The sequence below is a fragment of the Castor canadensis genome, chromosome 5, assembly GCF_047511655.1.
Source record: "Castor canadensis chromosome 5, mCasCan1.hap1v2, whole genome shotgun sequence".
Classification (NCBI taxonomy): Eukaryota; Metazoa; Chordata; class Mammalia; order Rodentia; family Castoridae; genus Castor; species Castor canadensis.
In genome coordinates, this window is record NC_133390.1 from 46,240,673 (window position 1) to 46,263,950 (window position 23,278).

At 34.8% G+C, this 23,278-nt stretch overlaps 1 protein-coding gene across 1 annotated transcript in view; it reads right to left on the reverse strand.

Moving 5' to 3' along the window:
• The window catches only part of Gabrr3 (gamma-aminobutyric acid type A receptor subunit rho3), a 49,214-nt gene extending 26,868 nt beyond the window's left edge, over positions 1–22,346 (reverse strand). The window contains exons 1-4 of the mRNA XM_074072958.1: positions 22,225–22,346; positions 12,630–12,742; positions 5,489–5,556; positions 681–904 (exon numbers count right to left, since the gene is read on the reverse strand). Of these exons, the coding sequence (XP_073929059.1) occupies positions 681–904; positions 5,489–5,556; positions 12,630–12,742; positions 22,225–22,346 (527 nt within the window). The remainder of the gene's footprint in view (positions 1–680; positions 905–5,488; positions 5,557–12,629; positions 12,743–22,224) is intronic.
• Positions 22,347–23,278: the final 932 nt, after the last annotated feature.

The following is a 23,278-nucleotide window of genomic DNA, read 5'->3' on the forward strand; positions in this document are numbered from 1 at the left end:
TGTTTGAGGTGTCATTTTATCCAGTCTATTATAGAATTCTTTTCAGATTTCTAGGACATTAAAAAAAATTTAATTGCTTAGAGTTATCAAACATTTTAAGAATATCTATTATAAGCCACTCAATGTACATAGAACTTGTTTGGCTATAAGAAAATATGGAACATTCAAGATGGAGAGTTGTTATAGCCTAGTGTTAGAAGAAATGTCTTAACAAAAAAGATAAAAATAAAAAGGAAATTAGTAAATTAGTACTAATTTGGATGATGATTATGCCTTCCCATGAAAAATGTAAGAAATAGTTAAGAAAATTATTTAACTAATGCAAGGTTCCAAAATTGTTTGGTGGAGGACAGGGATAGGGTGGAATTGGCAAGGAGAAATAGTAGTTTTCCCTAACTAAAAAATTGAATGTCAAACTTTTGAGGATCTCCAAAATTTAGCTCTACTCTGTTTTCTCAAACAACATTTGCCCAGAGTGGGAACAGTTAGAGTAGGAAACAATTCTTTAAAATCTATACGTTAGAACCTAGGGGAAATCACATATTCTGCTTGTGCTCTAACCTTCATCATCATTAAACTAAACCCAGTGTTAGGAGTTTGGTCTGAAATGAGACTTACTAGCTTTGGTATAGATGGCTAAAGTCCATGAGAGCCAAAGGCAATTAGAGTCTCTTCCTTACCTGAGACTGAAGAGAACATTTCCATCAGGGTGTACTCGTAGCATCATGTTCTCCATGGTTGTATCATGAATGAAGGATCTTTTAGAATGAACAAAGAAGATATCAGGCACCCAAATCTTTTTGATCAATCTGTGATCAAAGGTCATACTTTTGTTTGTCGTGCTAGGAAAGGAGAGCCTCTCATCTTTCCAGTAGTGCCGGAGGTAAAAAGTCATTGTAAAGTCCTAGGCAGAGAGAAGAAAAGACCAACCAAACTAGCAAAAATACAGGTTAGGGTCATTACTTCAATATCCTTAGTACCAGGACTGATTGCCATGGGAGTTAATGTCTTGTAGGTAAATGGATTGTATTGTATTTTCAGCATGAAGCTAATGAGCTTAAGTTTCCAGCTTTCCCTTCATATAGACTCCAGTGAATGTTGAGAGTTTCTGGTGGGTACAGAGTATACTAATCTGGGAATGAAGACTATGAATGGAAACATTTCTATGTAAGCATCAGGGTAAATTGCCTGAAGAGATCTCGGAAGAAAATGACGTGAAATTCCAGTATGTTATTGTACATTATTTAATTGTGATTTCTTTTTTATTCTAAATAAATATTCACTTTTAATATTGTTTTTGTATTTATAACTTTGCCTCCCAAATTGAATATACTACAGTCCCACAGAAACATGAATACAACATTTATTACATCTATTAAATAGCAAGCAAGTTGTCAGAGGTCCTGAGACAGAAACAGTGATCTTGGTTAGCTTGAGAGACAGAATAAAAGAATCACTGGTGAAGCTTGTTGAAATGGTACACTTCCCAGAAACCAGTTCTCAGAGAGTCAAGTGTGTCTCACAGATTTGAATTGTTAATGTACCTCCCAGTTGTAAGGATATAAGGATGAGAGTGGAAAAAACCTGTATTTACATTATATTACCAAGAATAGAAAAGAGGCAACAATTTGAGTTTTGTTTGGCTTTCAGATGTTATAGTTAAGGTTTAGTTTGTTTATAGAAACTCTTGTAGCTTCATCCAAATTACTGAATACAGACAATTACATTGTGTTTTATTTTTCACATCTGTTTACTTCTTATTATCTTTTACTTCTTAGCATATATTCAATTTTTCTTGAAATAACATATATATAATAGAACTTTGGTATTTATTTATACAAAAGATATGTCTCAGTAAGCTACAAATAGGTCATCAATTAGTTGTGAGCTAGTTTGTTTTTCCTAGGTTTGGAATAGAAGTACATTGTATTATTGTTCTGGATTAGTCCAGGAGCATTAGCTGTGTGTAATTTTGGGATAGAGAGAAGACAAATAGAATGATTCATTCATTAGTGTAGCACTACTCTACAGGGAATTGTGTGGGTTACTGCATGGATTGCCTTAATAAGCATTATTTACAATGGAATGATCAGTCTGATCTGTAGGTCACTGGGCAAACACTGAGCTTATGAAATCAAATAGCAGACATTGGTGTATGCCTGTGATACATCAATGTCACCACTAGTTGACACTATCACGAGGACTAGATTGAATAGCAGACTGTGTACAGAGCAAGACAAAACTTAAAGGAATTGAAAGTAAATTTGGGGTGGGACAGGAAAGGATGGGGAGATGATACATGGGAGAAACAAATGCACAAAAAAGGTATCCCTGTGGGTGGAGTGGGGTGGGGTGGAATGGAGTGGGATGGTAGTCACTGATAATTAGAAAGCATTTTCAACTTGGCTATGGTAAACCCAGTACAGTTTTATCTGATACTGAGTAGCAAAGTTAACTTTATTCAAGGGAGAAAGATACTGTCCAGTTTTGGGGGATGCAGAATAGAGATGATGAGAATTTGGGATGCAGACTGGGCCATTCAGAGCTATTTTGGCAAGAGAGGTGAAATGACTGCTTTTAGGGCACAACAGGCTCAAAGCACACTAGTAAGCATTGCCTTTGGGTCAGAAAGGGTCAAAACTTTCTAATCAGGCCTTGGTATTATTCCCTTTGGGAGAGCAGTAGAAAAATGAAAGAAGTTTAAGGCTTACATGAGCTAAAACAAATATTAAAGTAGAGAATGGTAAGGACTAGAAAGACCATTAGCTGAAGAGTTTACAGGATAAAACAAGGAGTAATGGGCCATAGAAGATTTTGTTTAGGCCCTTCTGGAATTTCTATTTGTCCTGAATTTTTATTCAGTTAGTTATTTGGATGAATCACCAAAAACAATGATATCAATATAGTAAACAGATAAAAATATTAGTTGATCCTACAAATTTATAATTTTTATCCTCCTTAAGAAATCCCTGCTTTCTTGCTTATACTTTTATCTTTACTTATGGTATTTGTGTATTATAAAAATCACATGCAGAATCTAAATTTCAAAAATCAACTCTATGAAAATAAGCATATGTTACAGTTTATCTATCAGTTTTATTTCAGAAAGTATCTAAAAGTAATTTTGAAAATTTCATGAGCACATACATGTAAAATATTCTAGGAAAAGGAATGAAGTGTAAGAATTAATGTACATAAAATGTCTATTGAATGAGTAGATTGAATAAATAACACATTAAATCTTTACAGTGGAAATGGAATTTAAAAAAAAAGTAGTTTAGCTTTTCCCTATTCATGAATGAAGTATTCCCTCTATACTACAAGTACTACAAGATTTCACTTATATGTGGAATTTGAAAAACTTATCTCTAAAGTTGAGAATAAAATGCTGGTTACTGGAAGCCAGAAAGAATAGGGAGAATGGGAAAAGGTTGACCAGAGGATACACAGTTACAGTAGGAATAAGAAGTTCTGGAATGGCATTGCATAGTAGCATGATATAGATGACATTAATGTAATGTACACCTCAAAAACCTATAAGAGAGGAATTTGAATATTTTCACCAAAAGAAGTATGTAAAAATGTAGTACTCTGATTTGAATATTCTGATTTGAATGTTTGAGATATACATGCATTGAAACACCACATGGTACCTCATAAATATGTACAATACATATATATTAATTAAAAATTAAAACACCCCAAGCAAAAAATATCCAAGTTGTCTTATTTAAAGTGGAAAAGGAAGGCCAAGAAGTATCTAGCTAAGGGATGGAATCTCAAATTGCTCCAAGGACTAGACAGTAACTTCATTGAAAGGCAAGACTAAATCTAGAGAACACCAAGACTTGGGTTCCAAAACAAGAAAGAGAATATAGGTTTCATGTAAAGGCATTCAAAATTAAATTGTTTAATACTTTGGGTTGAGGAAGAAAGAACAAACTGGAATGTATACTGTAATCCAAGGCATATTCTTAAATTACATCTTACTTGGTGCTGGGGTACATGTTACAGCCCTTTCCTTTAACACTTGAATACAGTGGAAATAAAAGAAATTCATGTAAAGAGGATAACAGAAGGGGCAGAAGAATTGAGGAGAAGAATATGAGAGGGAAAGAGGGTCTCAGATACAAGGAACAATAGCAATTGGGTAAGAACAAGGAAACAGACAATGGAAATTTGAAGCTAGAAACATACTCTTTATTTGACAGAGAAAAACACCCAATAGCTGCTGAGATTACATTAACAAATTAACAGAAGATAAAACGAAATATATGTGAAAAGAAATATTTGAGTACTTACGCATAGATGTTAGCCACAGTATTAACTATTCTTACAGTGAAATCCTGAGAAGCCCTGTGTCTTATTTTTTTATTTTAATTTACTTTTTATTTTTTATTTTTTTTTTTTTGGTGGAACTGGGGTTTGAACTCAGGGATTCATGCTTACAAAGCAGGCACTCTATTGCTTCAGCCCTACCTCCAGTCCCCCTGCATCTTACTTAAATAAAAAATGACTTCTGTAACTATGCAGTTATGGAAGGTAGTTCTAAATTGATAATAGGGAAAATAAAATGGACAACTTATGAAAGAGGTCATGACAACATAAAAATGGCTAAAATGATAAAATCAGGTAAAGGGAAGGAAAGAAGACAAAAGAAGCAAGACATGCAAAATGGCATAGGAGACAGGAAAAGGCTAAAAGGGAGGTTGACTGTAATAAGTGATCACTTTCAAGTTTTATGGACATGGTTGGTGAACAACGCTCCATGAAAACATAGATGTTTCATCATAAGATAAAATAATGTAAATCTCTTATATTTCTAAAAAATGTAAGGGCAATAGATAGCTTGTTCTTAATTAAATTTTTAGTCCCATAGATTGTAAAAATACTTGTCCTGTGTTACTGATAATTTGTGGATGAGCAAAATTAATATAGAAGTAGTTTTTGAAGCTTAGTTCAATGGTCCATCATTTGGTGGTTCATATTTCATGGTTGTGATTGCATATTGCACATGCATTACGATTGTCTTTGTACAGTTGTTCCCAGTTTATAGTTAATATATATTGATGTTCTACAGCATTACACCTCTGAAAAAAGCATCAGAAGAAGAGGACAGCAGGACTGGTTGTTTAAATGTCATGAAATAGTGCAGTGTTTTCTAAATAGGTCTGTATTAAGTGAATGGAAACTAATTTATCCCAGGTATTTTTTGTTTGTTTGTTTGGACAATCTTTCATCTAATTTAATCATTATTTAATTAATTAAAAAACTCTCAAAAAAGGAGGAAAATAGGAAGGGAATGAGTATTGTAATAAGAGGCAGACAGAAGTGAATGCGAGAGGGAAAAGTAATCACAACTCTATTATTAAGCAAGATAGGAAGGGTTAATAACATATATAACAAGTGATTATTAAAATACTAATTATTTCACCACTACTGAATCTATCCTTTCGGAAAAAGACAAATATCCCATGAAGAGACTTACCATACCAACCTCTGAAATGCTGTCGATGCTTTCAACCTGGATGTCTATGCCTACTGGAACTGGGGACCCTTCAGAAAGAGGGACAGATAATATGCTGAGAAACGCATGATAATCACTTGGGCACCTTCTAAAACAGAGAAAGACCATTGTCCATGGATTGCAAGTGCATTCTATTTTAAATTTTCTTAAATAAAAAAATCTGTCCATTGTCTATTGAGTCAGTTATTATATATCCAATATAATCATAAAGACAGAACCACAAGTGTAAGTAAATGCTATTTCAATAAATCATTGGCCTGAGAATACCTCAATATTTTCTTTACAGTATAAAATTGGTGTCTCCAGTTTTAGTTATTATTTTAGTATTTTGGGGGTAGTAGGGATTTAAAAAGGAAGAATGCATTGAAAACATATCTAAGAATGTATGTAAGGGGACCAGGAACTAGAGAAAAGATTAGTTCGAGAAGAATTAACCTAGAAGGTAACACACATGCACAGGAAATCAATGTGAGTCAATGCCCTGTATAGCTATCCTTATCTCAACCAGCAAAACCCCTTGTTCCTTCCTATTATTGCTTATACTCTCTCTTCAACAAAATTAGAGATAAGGGCAGAATAGTTTCTGCCTGGTAGCGATGGGCTAAGGGGGTAAGGGGGGAGTAAGGGAGGGGGCGGGGGAAAGGAGGAGAAATGACCCAAACATTGTATGCACATATGATTATAATAAAAAAAGAAAAAAAAAGAATATATGTAGAATTATGTATCTTATATAGTAATGGTCATGTCTTATATTCAGGGGTATCATATAGTCTTTGACTCTAGGCAATGTGAAAACCTCCTCTCTCCTGCCCAAAATATCATTTGTGCAGTTGGACAGACTAGAGACACACAGATGATTATGCAGTGTTACACATGGGAACCACAGACTCGGAAGTGTCCCTTTGCAAATCATCAACAACCATAAGCTGCAGTTTGGAAGAAACAAGCATTCTCAGAAGGGCATTTGATGAACATATAGTGAAAAGTAGAGTGGAGAAATTCAGACAGAGAACTGCAGACTTGTTTGCAGTTGTGTGTCTCAGAGTCAGGTTCATGGGCCCAGAAAGCCTAATGAATAACATGAGAGACTCCAAACTAGACTGAGATTTTGAAATTTCCTAGTTCCACATAAAAGGATTTCACACACTTCCTGTGTGTTAATAATGTCATAATTTAGTTTTGTATATGAAATTTAATGCATATATGTGTTAATATAATTTATATATTTATACATGTATACCTTGTATGTTTTCTTTCCAGAATGAGTCATTCTCAACTAAACCTTTTTGGTGTTGATAGGCTTGAGTTAAAAAACACTTTCAACTATTGATAAAAAATATAAATCCTGTGTAGATGAATCCCAATAGTGCATACTCCAAGGGAATGAAAGATAAGAAAAGTTTTGGAGGGAAGGAAGAATTTCCTGGATAAAATTCTAGCATTAGACTCACACAGACTAGAATTCATCACTACCATGTGAAGCAGGGTAAGTAATACCTCTTGCTCAGTCAAGATCCTGGAATTTAGAAGAGTTAGGCCTGAGGAAGCTTTCTTACTTGGCTAATTAATGCCTGGATGTGCTACATGTGATGTATGTGTTCACATAATTCATCAGCCTTTAAATGCATAACACAGTACAAAACAAACTATGGTCTGACATTTTCTGTCACTTCTCTATTAATTGGCTGATGTTACCCTTATCAATATCAGATTCCCCTTTTAAAATTAGTGCTTATTAATTGTACAAAGGGATTTCATTGTGATATTTCCATACATGCATACAATGTGCTTTGATCAAATTTATCTACTCTATTAATTTCTTAACCCCCTTTTTAAATAGGTTTCATTATTCTACTTTCATATATGCGTATAAAGAACTTAGACATATTCACCCCTCCTTTTTTTGTTCTGTAAGTCCATACTCTTAACATCATTCCTTACTTAGAAGAGTTTTAGTTAGCCAGGCCCTTGGCCTGTCACTAAAATATGTTCCTATCTTCTACCTTTAGGAATACCTTACTACCTTACTTGCATCTTAACCACTACCTTCTCTGTGGCATATTGGATCGATTACCTCCTATGACACTTATAATAATTCTATAAATAACATTGTTCACTGATAGTTATGATGAAGCATCAACTTGGGAAAAGCTCAATATTATTCCTTCATAGGGTCAGCTTTGTTGTTTTGCTTTTGCCTTTTTTCTTGAATTAGTAGAGCTGTCAAAATAAAATTCATGAAAATATTTTGTCTACCTGGTACTTCATGATAAATAAATCTTCCCATTAATTCTAATACTCCAAGGGAATCAAGGGTTTGGAAAGGTTTTGGAGGGAGGGAATTATGTCCTGGATAAAGTTCTAGCATTAGAGTCACATAGACTGGATTTGACTTAGCTTCATCACTACTATGTGATGCAGGATAAGTAACATCTCTATGTTTGCTTTTCTCATCTATAAAATTTGAGAAGTGATACTCACCTTAGAGAACCATATGGAGACTAGAAATAATACAGCTACTGGACTTAATTGATGCTTAACACATGACACAAAATAAGTATTATTACCACTGTAATTAAGCAAAAATGCAAACCTGCCTCTTAGGAATTCAGGCCACTATTCTTAATCTGACATTTGATCATATAGATACATGATCAGCCTACTTTTCACAAAAAAAAGGGAAGAAAGAAGGAAAGAAAGAAAGAAAAAGCTACAAAGAGTCTCATCACTTATTTTCTAACAAACCAGGGAAGAGCTTGGATTTGGGATCTTGTGACTTGTAAGTACACTTGCCCATCTGTATGAATATGTTCCATATCTTTGGATTCAATTTACCCAAGATAAAAAATAATCAAAATTTGGGTATGTATTGAACATGTACAGATTTTTTTGTCCTTATTCCTTAACACACTGTAACAACTAGTTACATAATATTTACATTGTATTAAGTATTATAAGTAATGCAGAAATGATTCAAAATATATGGGATAACATTTGTAGGTTATATGCGAATACTATGCCACTTTATATGAGGAACTTGAGCCTCTGCAAGTTTTGATATCTGTAGGGGTGGCCCCCATGGATATAGAGAGACAACTGTATTTCCTTATTGGTGGTAACTATTTTCTGCAAGCCTGGAGACAATCTTATATAGCTACCCTTCAAGGACATATTCATGCCACTGCTGAGCAAGCATTCGAACCTTGAGTTGTTTGAAGGCTGGTTTGATGATGGAGTTATGACATGTCTTGTCTATTACAAATGAATTCTTGAAATATCTTAGATTTTTCTTTCTTCCCTCCAGGTTTATGCTGTTCTTGTGGGGATGAGTTCTTTGGATTCTAAGGACAATGCATGCCCTTGGGCACTGTTCGTCCTCATTTTTATCTCCTTTGAGCTCATGTCCAAATGTACCTCACTCCTAGGTCCGTGTTCTGGTGTTCTTACGGATAGTGTGGAGGGTGAGGGGAATGTGAAATCAAGATGTACAATCATAGAATTTTGGATCTACATGAAAGCTCCAAAGATAATTCTTGTGACAGATAAGGAGGTAAGTCAGATGTTTTAGATGTGTTAAATCATGAAATTTGTAGCTGTATCAGCCTGAGTTAGAGCCAAACATCTATAAATCTCTTAACTCTTCATAACTCAGTTTGCTGTAAAATGAGGGGAATAAACGTATGGAACCTTCCTTTTAGGGTTTCTGTGGGACTACATGAAGGAATGAATGTCAAATCATGACTACGGTCCCATTTAATTGTCGTAACAACCAACTTTTCACTTTCCATTTGATCAATAATAAATATAACAGAATACAAAATTTCCTAAATAATTTTACTGATTCTTTATGTAAAGTTTTTAAATATAATAAAATTTAAGAATACATTAACCTTTCTGATTGTGGTATAAATTTCCTGGGATTACTAGTTAGGGAGTGGCCTGCACAGTTAAAAGCCTTTTATATACATAAAGATCTAGCATCAATCTGTTTTATACGCAGGCTGGAATAATGAGGGTTAAATAGAAGTCATACATCTTATTTGCATAGTGCATTTAAAACACATTATATAATGAAAAATCTCATGTCATCATTACAGCTACTTTGTTAGCTAGGTAAAAAACTAGGTGGAAAACATTTTAACTCCACCTGAGACATGGGGGAGCTTATTCTCAGATAAGACTATATAACACTTGCCTAAAACCCAAAGCTAGTTAATGATAAGAATATAACCAGGTCCTCTGACCCTTCTCTTGTTTGACAAGCAGACTTATATGAGCAACTTTAGCTTTTGACTCAACTCAGTATCTACTATCTAGATGCTAAATTGATTTCACTTTGAAGAAGCAAAGAAATTATTATCTATAAGACTAAAACAAAAAACCTTTAGTTATGGGAGATGTAATGGGTAGGGAAAACATAAATAAAGAAAATGAGCTGCAATTTATAACCCAAGTTAAACAAAAAGCTACCCTGAATTTATATCTTCCTGTTTCCACATAATGAGCCAATTAATCTTCTAATGCTTTATAAAAGTAAAAAACACTGCAGTAGCAGCTGGTTTTAATGTTAAAGCTAATTAGGAAAACACATTAAGGCAAGAGAAGTGCTGAAGTTACATTTAGCTCAAGAGGAAAGAAGTATGTTTATGAGCTTATATAATGGACAAGTATGAAGAAAGGGAATATAAATTAAAGCTTGTCTTTTATACCCTGCAGTGTGATTTCCCAAAGGAAGGCAGCCATGAGAGAGCAGATAAGTTGACCACTATTTAAGAATCTGTTATGATCAAATCAGGTGAGAAAAGGTTAAGGACTGTAGTTCACAGCATCACCAGATGGACACTTCTTTCTGAGTTTATGATTTTTCTGCCTGAACTGACTGAACACATAGCCATTTGAGCACTATCTAGCCACAGCCTGTGATTGTCAGAAAAATTTCATAATTGTGAGATGATTTGCCACCTGTCAATAAGTAGCACATTTTAATTGCATTTTTAATAACCCCACAAAGTAGCCTCGGGAAAAAAATTAAAAATGCATTATCACTTAAAGAATCCTAACACATATCTCTAACAGACAAAGCAAAGGGGGAAATTTAGGGTCAATTTTATGTTTTTCTAGGGTATGGGGATGGAACAGTAGGTGGAGAATGAAGGCATAAATGTGTTGAGATTAAAAGGAGGGCAGGTGCTTAGTAATTTGGAACAGGGCTCTCAATTGTCATTGTCTGCAAATCACATGGGGATCATGTTGCAATGCTGATTTCTAGTCATATCCCTGAGCTTCAGCACTGATACTAACTCTCAGCTTATTCTGCTTCTGGTCCTAGGACCACTATGAGTGATAAGGTGTCTCTGGGTTGTTTGCTTCAAGATTCACATTCAGGGACAGTCATTTTTCTCTCACTCTTTGTGGTTTTCAATCCCTGTAAAAACCCTTCCTCTATGATAGAAAGCAATTTAGTCGAGGAACCTAACCTGATAGAAATTAAGGCAGCTGTTTGCACTGGTGTTGAAAAGAATAAAATTTGAGATTCTAACTGCTGATCCTGAGTTGCCAGTTTCAAGCCATTCCTGTATGACTGGTTCCCCCTTGTGGCTGAAAAGACCCATGCCAGGCAAGTTTAACCTAAAGACTGCCTGCCATTAAACAGTAACAGAGATAGGATTTTAGAAAATGTTTGTTTTTTTTATAGAATCATAGACATTAAGGTACATAGTAGTTGTAGAGTATATTATTCAAACTTTGGGAAAATTTTGCTGTGTAAGGAACAGTTTTTTGATATTGATTGTCAAGGGATTAACCATCTTTGGGACAATTGAGGTAAGGATGATACATCTAAAATACTGAGGTAGAGAAAAATCAAAATAGAGTTCAGAAGGAAAAATGAATTAGTTCTCCGAGGCATCTACATGCCTGATATACTCCTGTTGGTCAAAATCATGTCTGACAAAAGTATCAAGTTTTTCCACTCTATCCTGAGTAGTTGAGTTATTAGTTATTCACCAACAAACTGCCTGTTCTTCTGATGGAGGTTCTCACCTCTCACCCCCATCCACACTTTACTCATTTTTGTGCTTTCAGGATTCTGAAAAGTTGCCAGTTCAGGTGTCGTGGGAGACATCGATTCAATGAAGAAAGTATCAGCTGGATTCGTCAGTTTAACAGGTCAATTTCACTGTACCATGCATATTGCTGGAAAACTTGCTACACAAAGTGATGCAACTATGTTGAAGAATCCAAAGGGAAGAAGACTTTGATCCAAGCATGCACCTCTGCTGTAGCCTTCCTGCACCTCCTTATTTAACATTGAATCTTGGTTCTACCACTGACTACATTCATGGTCTTGGGCAAATCTAACCTCTCAAAGCCTCAGTTTCCACACTGGAATATTAATGTTCACAATAGTACATATTTCATAGGGTCACTGGGAAGGTGGAACAATGTTGTGCATTAAGAAGATTATTATAGTGCCTAAGTGATAAAAGAAAAACACCCAGCTCTGCTGAGTTGACATACCATTGGCATATAGAATATAACTTACTATAGTTCTCCCATGACTACCAGGCAATACAGATCATAAGAATATTCAATAATATTGTATAACTAACCTCATATAATCCAATTTACAGTTTGTAGTTGAAATAATAAGTTGCTACATAAGCAGGACATATCTATTCATATTTAACACATTTACAACAGTGTCACTATAATACGAATTTGGGGGTCAATTTAAAATGAATAAACTTTCCAGCTGTTGTCACTCAATAGAAGATAAGTAAGTTTTGGTAGTACTGACATTTGAACTCAGGGCTTTGTGCTTGCTAGACAAGTGTTCTCCCATGTGAACCACATCCCAGTCCTTTTTGTTATAGTTCGTTTTTTAGATGGGATCTCATGCTTTTTGTCCAGGCCACCCTCAGCCATCTTTCCAACTCTGTCTCCCACATAGCTGGGATTACAATCATGTACCACTTCCCTTGGACAAAGATTTTTTAAAAAACTGTTGGTCTTGTGTTTTGGTCTTAATTGCTTCAAATATTCAACTTCATTTTGACAGAAAAATAGGTTTGAACTTGAATTATGGAAAGAGAATACTCACCTCCAAATCCAGGTCTCATTGCAAAATCATGGTCTTCTATATGGAGTAGTTGCTTGTGTTTCTGGGGCCACATTTTGGTGCTGTCATCTTTGTTCATCCTAGTTTCTTGTTTGCTGTCCCCCACCAAGGGAAAAAGAATGATCTTGAGATACATGTACTTCTGGTTATTTTTATTTATGTTAGCTATCTGTGCTTAACATAGCAATTTCTGAAATAAACACATAAAATCTCATTTTCTTAGTTGCTATTAAGACAAAGATCCACCAACATTTGTTCTTTGTTATATACGGGTGAAGCAAATTTGAATGAAAACAGTATTGATTTAATATACAAACATGCTGTGTTTCTCAGAATATGGTTTTAGACTTGGAACCTGCCAACTATCCAGGTGATGGTGATCAAAATTCAGATTCATGGACGCCAGTCCCACAGCAAGTAAATCAGCCCCCAAGGAACCAGAGCTTGAGAATGTGAGTTATAACAAGCAATGATTTTTGGAATCATTGAGGTTGAACAGTTTCTGCCCTAAAACAGTGAAAAAATAAACATATTGTAAAATTGTAAACTGATGAAAATTGTGTTTTATAAAGATGAAATAAGCAGAAAATATGAGAGCAGGATGAGATTGGAGGCAGAATGCCTGGCAGAGGTTCTAGAACCTAAGAGGTGGCAACATAGTAGGTGAAGCTCATTTTTGCTGTATTTCTCCAGGGCAAAGGGAAAATGGGGAGTGCCTCTCTATAAGTGTCCTGATGTGGGGAACTCCTGCCTCCCTCTATGTCTGTGAACGTGGTCATGCTGTGGCTGACTCATTTTCTGCCCCAAGACACCTGTTTTCCAGTGATATTGCAGGTATGGAAGAAGGAGGTCACTCCTTTATGAGTGACTTGTCTTCCCTTACTAGAAATCCTAGTATATCCTGTCCCTAGAAAAATGTCTCTGTTGTAATCACCATCATTGTGGTCAGCAGCAGCAGTAACACAGAAAACCCTGATGGATCTAACTAGATGAATTCTTGCCACCCTGGGCACCTAATATGCTTTTTTGCATTGATGTCTTTTCTAGAAAGCCAATGTGAATTTTAGCAAAGGAATTGTGGAGGCAATTTCTTGACTTAATAAAATGACTTTGATGGAAAGAATTTCAAATCCTGTAGTAGCCAACGAAAGAGGTATGTCCAGATTTATGGGCATTGGAGATCAGCCAGTGTGGTCTTTGAATAGAGAAGTTTATGGTGGAAACCTCAGAATTTAGAGATGTATTTATGCTAGTGATAGAAAAGAAGTTGGAGAAGAAATCCCTTTTCAGTAGAAGGTAATGAATTTGATTTTAAACATTAAGCCATTATAGCCTATGAATTATTGAATGCATAGGCCTATTTATTCCAAGGAGCTAGAAAAACACTTCTAAGGAGAGAGAATGAACTATTTATTTAAAAATAATAGCAGCTAGCTTTTATTAAGTACCTACTATGTTTGAGACACCATGACAGATGTTTTGTAAATGTAATCTTCTTTGGGATGCATCCAAATTATCTGGTTTCCTGGGCCTCATGCCCAGAGTTTCTCATTCGATAGGTTTGGAGCACAAAAAATTTGCATTTACAACAATTTTTCAGGAGAACCACTGCCATAGAAAATAATAGACATTTAATAAAAGCTAGCTACTTGCTATTTTTTAAAAAGGAAAATGGAAATGTAGCTTTGGGATCTCATGAAAATTACTGCTTTGAAATAATATTTTTTGATACAGCTAAATGGCAGTCACTAATGTGTCTTTTCACAAGCATACCTCTCTTTGAGACTGGAAAGGATAGATTTTAATTAAGAGTCCCAAGAACCCTGAATACAAAGCCTGCTGTGTAGTCTCCCTCAGCAGCATTTATTTTGTTCTTACTTGAGGACTCTTCTGAGCCATGATGAGAGGTTCCATATTTATCTACTTCTGCCTTTCTTATATCTCATCAATTTTGCAAAAAAGGATTTGTTTCTTGTTTACTTTCTGAAAGAATTTTGGAAATCTAACTACTCCCTCATACATATTTTAAGAAATACCACAAATTTTTCATCACAAATTTTAAAATTACTTAAATATTGCTGACTTATAAAAAAACTATTCCTCTTTTAAATGTATCCAATGAATAAAAACATCCATATAAATTTTAAAAATTTATGAAAAAGTTCTTTAAAATACCAGAAAATTTATAATTTCTTGTTTCTTTGAACCAGTATTTCCATTTTGTTTCCTCTGTAGAATTTTGGCACTTTATCATACATCTTTGCAAGAAAAAAATGTGTGTACATTGAAATTAACTTTTACTATTTTCTATAACCATTATGAATGGGACAAAACAGGGCTCATATAAATGTTTATTCCTTTTAAAATTCAAAATAAAATATAAGTGGAAATGAATTTGTTTAAATCATGGTATTATATTTTCATTATTTTATATATTAAGCAATACTATTCACTGCTAGAATGAAACTGGGTTTAGCATAAATTTTATTTTTATTTTTTATTTTTATAGATGAAAATGTCCAAAAACTTTGATCATATTTGTATACATGGAATGTGGAAAATTTCAGTTTTAAAAATGAAACAATTACTTAAAATATTAGTATTTTTAAAAATTCTCACTGCATAATCAATTATCAATAATCACTTTTAATGATTTATAACAATTAATTAGGTCATGCTTCATTTCATTTTGTTGAAAGCAAAAAATAAGAAATCAGACATTTTGAGGAAGAATGTGTTACTTAGAGTCATCCATTACCTCAACAACAATATTCACAATTGCTTCTTTGAATCCTGTAAGATATTACACAGAAGGGCAACACACATAATAAGATTCACAAGATAGTGGAGTATGCCTTTATTTTGCCAAGTGGGACAGGGCAGTCATTAAAGGGAGGTGACAAAGGAGACTGTAGGCAAGTTTTAATGTGGAGGATCAATTTCAACAAAGAGTTCATAAAGAAGTTAATGATCCAGCAATAGATTGTTTAAAAACTACCCATGTCTATCTGCCCCTTAGACAGCTTGCATACCCCATTGAGACACATTATACCTCAGGAATACAGGTGCTTGATTTGAGGAAAGACACTGACTTGTTAAAATAACTGTTAATACAATTAAATTGAAATGAAATGGACAAAGGAGAGAGAAGCAAATAGGTTTACTAAAGGAGTTACAATGTGATGGAGCATCACCTTTAGCTCAGAGCTTTCCATGTATGCATCATTTTAAAGCACGTTGGGGTTTCTGCTCTCCCCTTTTTCTAGAAATAATTTAATTTTGATTGTTGCTGCGGGAACAACACAGTCTAATTGTCTAAGATGAAGATCTTCAAGATGTCTGAACCTCAATGAGATCAAGCTAAAGAATCTCAGTTCACTGGAGAGCTATACACCAGCATTCTTAAACTTTGCCTTTGCCCATGAAACAATATGAATATTGTTTGAGACACTATTGTGGAAGTCTTGGCAACAGTTATTATTTTCTCATTTGATTTATGATTTTATTTCCTAGATTAAACAAGAAACTATATTTCAATGCTCCTCCTTTTTCTCAGTTTCACAGACTCTACTATAATTTTGTAACTAAGACAGTGGGAGTCTGAGTGGAACAGAATAGAAGACCGAGATATGAATTCACATAGCTATACTCACCTAACTTTTGACAAAGATGTCAAAAGCATATGATGGAGAAAAGACAGCCTCTTCAACAAATGTTACTGAGAAAAGTGGTTATCTGCCTACAGAAAACTGAATCTAGATCCATGCCTGCCACCATGTACTAGTATTAACTCAAAGTGGATTAGGACTTTAATATCAGACCTGAAACCTTGAAGTAAGTACAAGAAAGAGCAGGGAATACACTGGGAGCGATAAGAATAGGCAAGGACTTCCTCAGTAGAACTCAGGCTGCCCAGCATCTAAGAGAAAGGATGGACAAATGGGACTACATGAAATTAAAAAGCTTCTGCACAACAAAAGAAATGGTTTCTAAACTGAAGAGACCACCTACAGAATGGGAGAAAATCTTTTCTAGCTATGTATCACACAGGGACTGATAACCAGAATATACAGGGAGCTCAAAAAACTAAACTCCCTACCCCCAAAATCAATGAACCAATAAAGAAGTGGGCAACTGAACTAAACAGAACTTTGCAAAAGAAGTCCAAATGTTGAAAAGGCACATGAAAAAATGCTCACCATCCCTGGCCACAAAGGAAATGCAAATCAAAAGCACACTAAGATTCCACCTCACTCCTAGTAGAATTGCTACCATCAAGAACACCACCAACAACAAATGTTGGTGAGGATGCAAGGAAAAAGGAAACCTCACACACTGCTGGTAGGAATGAAAGCTAGTACAACTACTATGGAAAACAATATGGAGGCATCTTAAAAACTAAAATAGATCTGCCATATGATCTAGCAATACCACTTCTAGGGATATACCTAAAGGAATGTGATTCAGGTTATTACAAAGACACATGCACATCCATGTTTATTGCAGCACAATTCACAATAGCCAAGCTGTGGAAACAGCCAAGATGCTCCACTACCAATAAATGGATTAAGAAAATGTGGTATTTATATACAATGGAATTTTATTCAGTCATAACGAAGTATGAAATTATATCGTTTGTAGGAAAATGGATGGAACTGGAGAACATCATCTTAAGCAAAGTTATCCAGGCTCAAAAGGCCAAAAATCGCATGTTCTCCCTCATGAGGATTATAGACCTAAAACATATGCAGTAATATTATTGGACACAGTTCACACACTAAGGGGAGAGTGCACATGGGAAGGATTGGGAAAGGGAAGGAAAACAAAAACTTGAATATGGTTGATGTGATGTGCTTACTGTGTAGAAGCAAATATGGCAATCTTAAACTGGCTGGGGCCTTATGGGAAGGAGACTGGGAAGTAGGGAAGAGGTCTGGTAGAGATGAACCAATTTGGTTGTAATACACATATGCATGTAAACAACACAAGGAATCTCCCTGTATAGCTATCTTCATCTCAAACCAGCAAAATTTCTATGTTTTTCTTTTTATCTTATATATTTTTTCTTCAACAAAATTGGAGAACAAGAAGGTGGAACAGGTTCTGCCCAGAGGTGGCTGGGTGGGGGGAAAAAGTGGAGAGGTGGTCCAAATAATGCATACACATGTAAGTAATTGTAAAAGCAATAAAATAAAATTGAATAATTTACTAAAGAAAATCTCTCAATTTACCAGATCTGGGAATGGAAAACAGTACATCACTGCTGATCCTATAGACATGGAAACAAGAAGATTTTATGAACAATTTCATGTTAGTGAGCTACATTACTTAGACTACATTAATAAAGTCTTTGGGAAAAAAACATGTAAGTCACTGTAATTGATGAAAATTAAAAAGAATTCTCTGTATTTTTACATGAAAGAAAAACTTGAATCAAAAATTTAAATCCTCTCACAAAGAGTAATTCCAGCACAGATGATAACACTGATGCATATAGCAAATGTTTAAGGAGGAAATAATTGCAGCACTATGTAAATACCTCTAGAAAATACATTTTTAAAGTTCCCTATTTATCCTAAACAAGAATATTATTAATGGCAAAGCTCCATAAAGAAAAATAAGAAAGTGAAATATTAATCCACAACTCACACATATAGGCAAGGAACAAGATACTAAGCAACATTTTTGCCCACCAAATAAAGTGAATATTCAAATAGAAGAGAGAATGACAGTTTAATAAAGAAAATATGTTAAATATTAAAAAAAAGAAAGTGGGGTTCTGGGGGTAGGAAAGGAGAGATTTTAAATAGTCTCAAGATTCTAATAGGGTCTTCCAGGAGGTCACACCAAGGCAAAGAATGAAAAGTACTAGAACTGGTTGAGGGAAAGCAAACACACCTAACTCATTCTGATGAATTGGATTTTATAAGTGGAATGAAATTGAGTCATGAGTACTCAGTTGACTACTTTAGAAAACTGCTCTCCCAAGAGCTTGGAGGTCTATATATTTGATTAGTAGACTAGGATCAGAACTTGAAAACAACTAAGCCTGACGTGAATAGACTATTTACCTGAGGAAGGATAAAATTAACAAGTTTATTTAAAAACATTTAATTGAGAGCGTTAACAGTGAGATGCCATTTAAAGCTACAACTATCATTTTGTACCTGTTAAATGAGCAAAACAAATGTAATGATTTTAGCATCCTACCCTGATATGGATATGATGAAATGCTTTTTAGGTGGGAGAATAAATATGGGCAACCCCCTTAGAAATTTATCTCAAGAACCATAAAGATATTTTATATGCTTTGATTTAGTAATTTAATCCTAGAAAATTGTAATTTTTATTGGTAAAGGAAAAATACATGCATGAAAATATTATTGCTGTTATTTATAACAGTATAAAGTTGAAAATAAATGTTCTATATCAAAAGGAATAATTCTCATTCTCCAATTCAAGTTAATAATATGCAGTGATTAAAATCATGATCTACTGCATAGACCATTATGATGTCTATGAAGTAATATGGAAAATCCTTAATTTAAGAAAATACAAAAGAGTTTCTATGCTACAATTTTAAACATGAAAAAATCAAGTTGATAAATCAGTAAGGATTAAAAGTGAAGTTGGAAAAGAGAAGACACAATTGGTATTTTTTCCATGTAAAATCTGTTATTGCTACATTGTTACTTGTGTAATAAATAATTTGGGCCAAACTGGACTTGCCATCTAGAATCTCTCACCCTATCCATTTCATTCTAGAAGGATGTCCTGTTATTAATTTGGTTGTTTTTCTCATTCAAGTTCTATTATGAACTATTGCACACTGAATCCTAGTTTATACTCCCACTTCAAATAGGTAACATAAAAATACTTTTTTTCCATGAGAAAAATATAAAAGGGAGCAAAAATGTTCTATTAGGCAATATAGATGAAAATTCAAAGATTAAGGTAAAGTCATGGAACAATCAGTTGGTCTAATTTTTGACTAAGAAAACCTTTATAATTCTGGATCCACTGTTTATTTCCAGAGCCTTGTTATTTTTGAGACACCTTAGAAAGAACTTGGTGTATTAGATGGAGTGACTCTTGTGGCTTTGCCTGAAGTGTTCCTGAACACTTGAACTCTGGAAGGCGCACCTGACTGTAGTCAACAGTTGTCTTTTATAAAGGAAAAAAACTTATATATGTGAACATTTCTGTGGAAGAACCAGTCAGAGAGCACAACCTACTTGAAAGATGACAGTTTCTGTGTCGCACTTGGGTCTCTGTGTGATCATGAGCTCAGAGATGAGGTCTCAGTTTCCTTGTCTGTGAAATGAGGAAACTGAATATTCTTAAGGCCAGTGTCAGTGCGGCATTCTTGTAGCACCTCATCCTGCAAATCCAGGACTTGCATATAAAGTTCACACAATACAGTGGTTGAAAGCAAGAAGAAATAGTCAATAAGTGTGCGTGTCTTCTTTTCTTTGCATCACAGGGGAGACAAGATTTCAAAAGAGGGCCATTTTCACTTGCCAAAAACTTTATTCATATTCCTCCCTACTTAGTTTTTAAGAAGCAAAGGGAATCTTTGAGCAAAAGATTTTAAAAAATCTTTCTTTAGGTAAGAAAAGGGAATCTTTTAATAAAAAGTGAGGTTATATTCTGAACGAAAAGAGTTGAAGGACCTGATTTTATGAAAGTTGGTTCAAAATAATGCATATAAATGCAAAGTAATGGGTATAAGTTCACCGTACAAGGAAGACTAGGTCTTTCATTCATGTTCACTCTGTTAGTTCTCTTGCATTATGAAAGGGTAGATTATTAATTAGTTAAGTCATCACTTATTTATTGTTAATCAGTCTGGATATTGGACAAAAACCCCCACAATATTTATTTACAAACTAATATATGAAGAATATAATTTCTATGGAAACTACCTTATATAGTAATTTCTATATTTTTGTCAAACACTTTAAAATCTTCATAAAAGAGTGGTCAGTGATGGCTCAGAAATTGATTGGTTGAATTACTCTTTTCACTCAGGGAGAATACCTGGGTTTCGTTCTGAGTAGCTACTTCTGAACCAGCGTGATGGTTTACTCAATCCCTGGTACCCTAGAGGATTTTTCTTTGAAGAACAATAGAATCAGATATAAATTTTAATGAATCATGTTCCTGCTTGTGGCTCAAAAGGGCACCTCACTGGATATACAGAAGTAAAACCAAACATGGTTAGCATCACATAGCAGAAACCCTGGGGGCTCCTATGGGGGAAATTTGGATTGTATAATCTCTAAAATTTTCTTTTTCTTTAAGTAGCATCTAAAATGAAGCATATAGCATAAAAGAAAAAGTTCCACCTCACCTCAAAGAATTGATGTTCTCCTCTTGCCCTTTGAAGGGCAACATGGCAGATTTTCTGCAGCAACTGTCTCCAATGGTGGGCCAGCGAGATGGATTAGCTCCTATGGCAATCTTTCACCAAATATTCCTTTGCCTAATTGCCTTGGAAAAGACATGTAAAATGTTTCAACTGAATAAGACCTTGTGTCATTTCAGGCCTGGGGTCTGGGAGCTGAAGAATGTAGAAAAATGTAGAAAAGTGAGGAAGACAGATTTGAAGAGCAGATCAGGAACCATGAATCTAGTCCCTATCCCTTTTTGTTTTTGGTCTTTAAAGTTAAAGTTTTAGAAGCTATTTATTAAAATTTTGTGCTCTCTTGATCGTATAGTGTATGTGCTTCGTAAATATTCAAGATGTGAGGGCAATCTGCCTGAAATGTCTGTCACTTCATTGACTGCCAGTGTTGACTGAGACCTCATCTTCTTCCCTTAGTTTTTCCTTCTTAGTCTTTTTTCAACATCTTGCAAAAAGGGAAGACTTTCCTAAAGACATCCTTTGGTTCTTAAAGGTGTCTGTGTAGTAGAGTGACCAAACTTTCCATTTCTGGGCTGAAAGAACTCCTGGCATTCTCAGCTTAAGCCTGTAAGGTCCCAGACAAGCTGTGATGCACTGTAGCAGACAGCTACCTCCCTTATTGCATATCTGTACTTCTTGGTTATGAATGGGAAGATAATAATGAAGATGTGTTGATATTTAAGATAATATTTTAAATGCAGGGAAACTATTCTCAAAGGACAACAAATGATTTTAATGTTTTTTGATATTATCTCATCAATAATGAAACTATATTACTATACAAATACTTGACATTGAAAGAAGTTGTTGCTTACACTAATTTCTACTCAAAAATTAAAAAAAACCAAGTATTATTATTAATAATAAATGTATGACTCATTGAAGAAATAGATCCCCCCAAAGAAGATCTCTACATGAACCAATTAACTATTTTCTCCAAAAATAAGTATAAATAAGCATCAAATTCCCAGAGAGATGCAAGATTCCACTCTTTCAGATGTCAGCAGAGGCAATTTATTCTGATGAGCAAATGCTATTTCCAGAGCCAGGTACTGCCACTAGGTGTGCTTCCATTAAGGACATGTTGCTAGGTTTTCACTGGGGCTGAGGCGGCTGGTGAGTGAGAGAAAGTGAGCAATAATTGCACAGTCTATATGATATGTTTCTTACCAGATTTGTTTCATTGAAGAGGAGCATCGCTGATGGTGCCTCCTAATGTCAGAGGCAGCAGAGGCACTTGTCAATGTGATCCAGATGTAAGTGAAGTAGAGCAACTGGACAGCCAGGACCATGTCTTCCAGAGGAAAGGATGCAGGTGGATGCCACCAATACTGTTACTGAGATTTCTTCATCATGTGTCTTTTAAAAAATAAATAGTATGCCAGGAAAAAAAAGTATTAATGAAAAAAAGAGAAACATTGCCTTCAGTGCTGTCCTTTGTTTTAGCAGATTAAATAGATTCATATCACTTACAGGCATATATCTATCAAGATCATTGGCAATTTAAGAAAAAACAGGCAGCTTTTTTTTCATTTTTAATTTACATCCTTTGGTCCCTCTTTCCAGGGAGGGTTCTTAGTGAAATGCTTGATCTCCTACTCAATAAACTCTCAGCTGCAGTCCTCAGCCAACAAAGAAGTGAGGTTAAGCATTAATCCTCTTAACCCAATGCAATATCATTTGAATATATTTAATGAGTTTGTAAAATAATATGCTTAATGAGAAAAAGATGATTAATCTAATCTTAATTATATGTTTGAAGACCTTTTTCTTTATATCATGGATCCTTTTAATCCAGAAATGAATCCTTTCCTCTCCAAAAGCATACAGACTTCCAGAGCACAAATAAAAAATTACATTATTATTTTTGTCAGGTAAACAATCATATTTTTTTTTCATTTTTCTTTTATTATTCATATGTGCATACAAGGCTTGGTTCATTTCTCCCCCCTGCCCCCACCCCCTCCCTTACCACCCACTCCACCCCCTCCCGCTCCCCCACCTCAATACCCAGCAGAAACTATTTTGCCCTTATCTCTAATTTTGTTGTAGAGAGAGTATAAGTAATAATAGGAAGGAACAAGGGGTTTTGCTGGTTGAGATAAGGATAGCTATACAGGGCACTGACTCACATTGATTTCCTGTGCGTGGGTGTTACCTTCTAGGTTAATTCTTTTTGATCTAACCTTTTCTCTAGTACCTGTTCCCCTTTTCCTATTGGCCT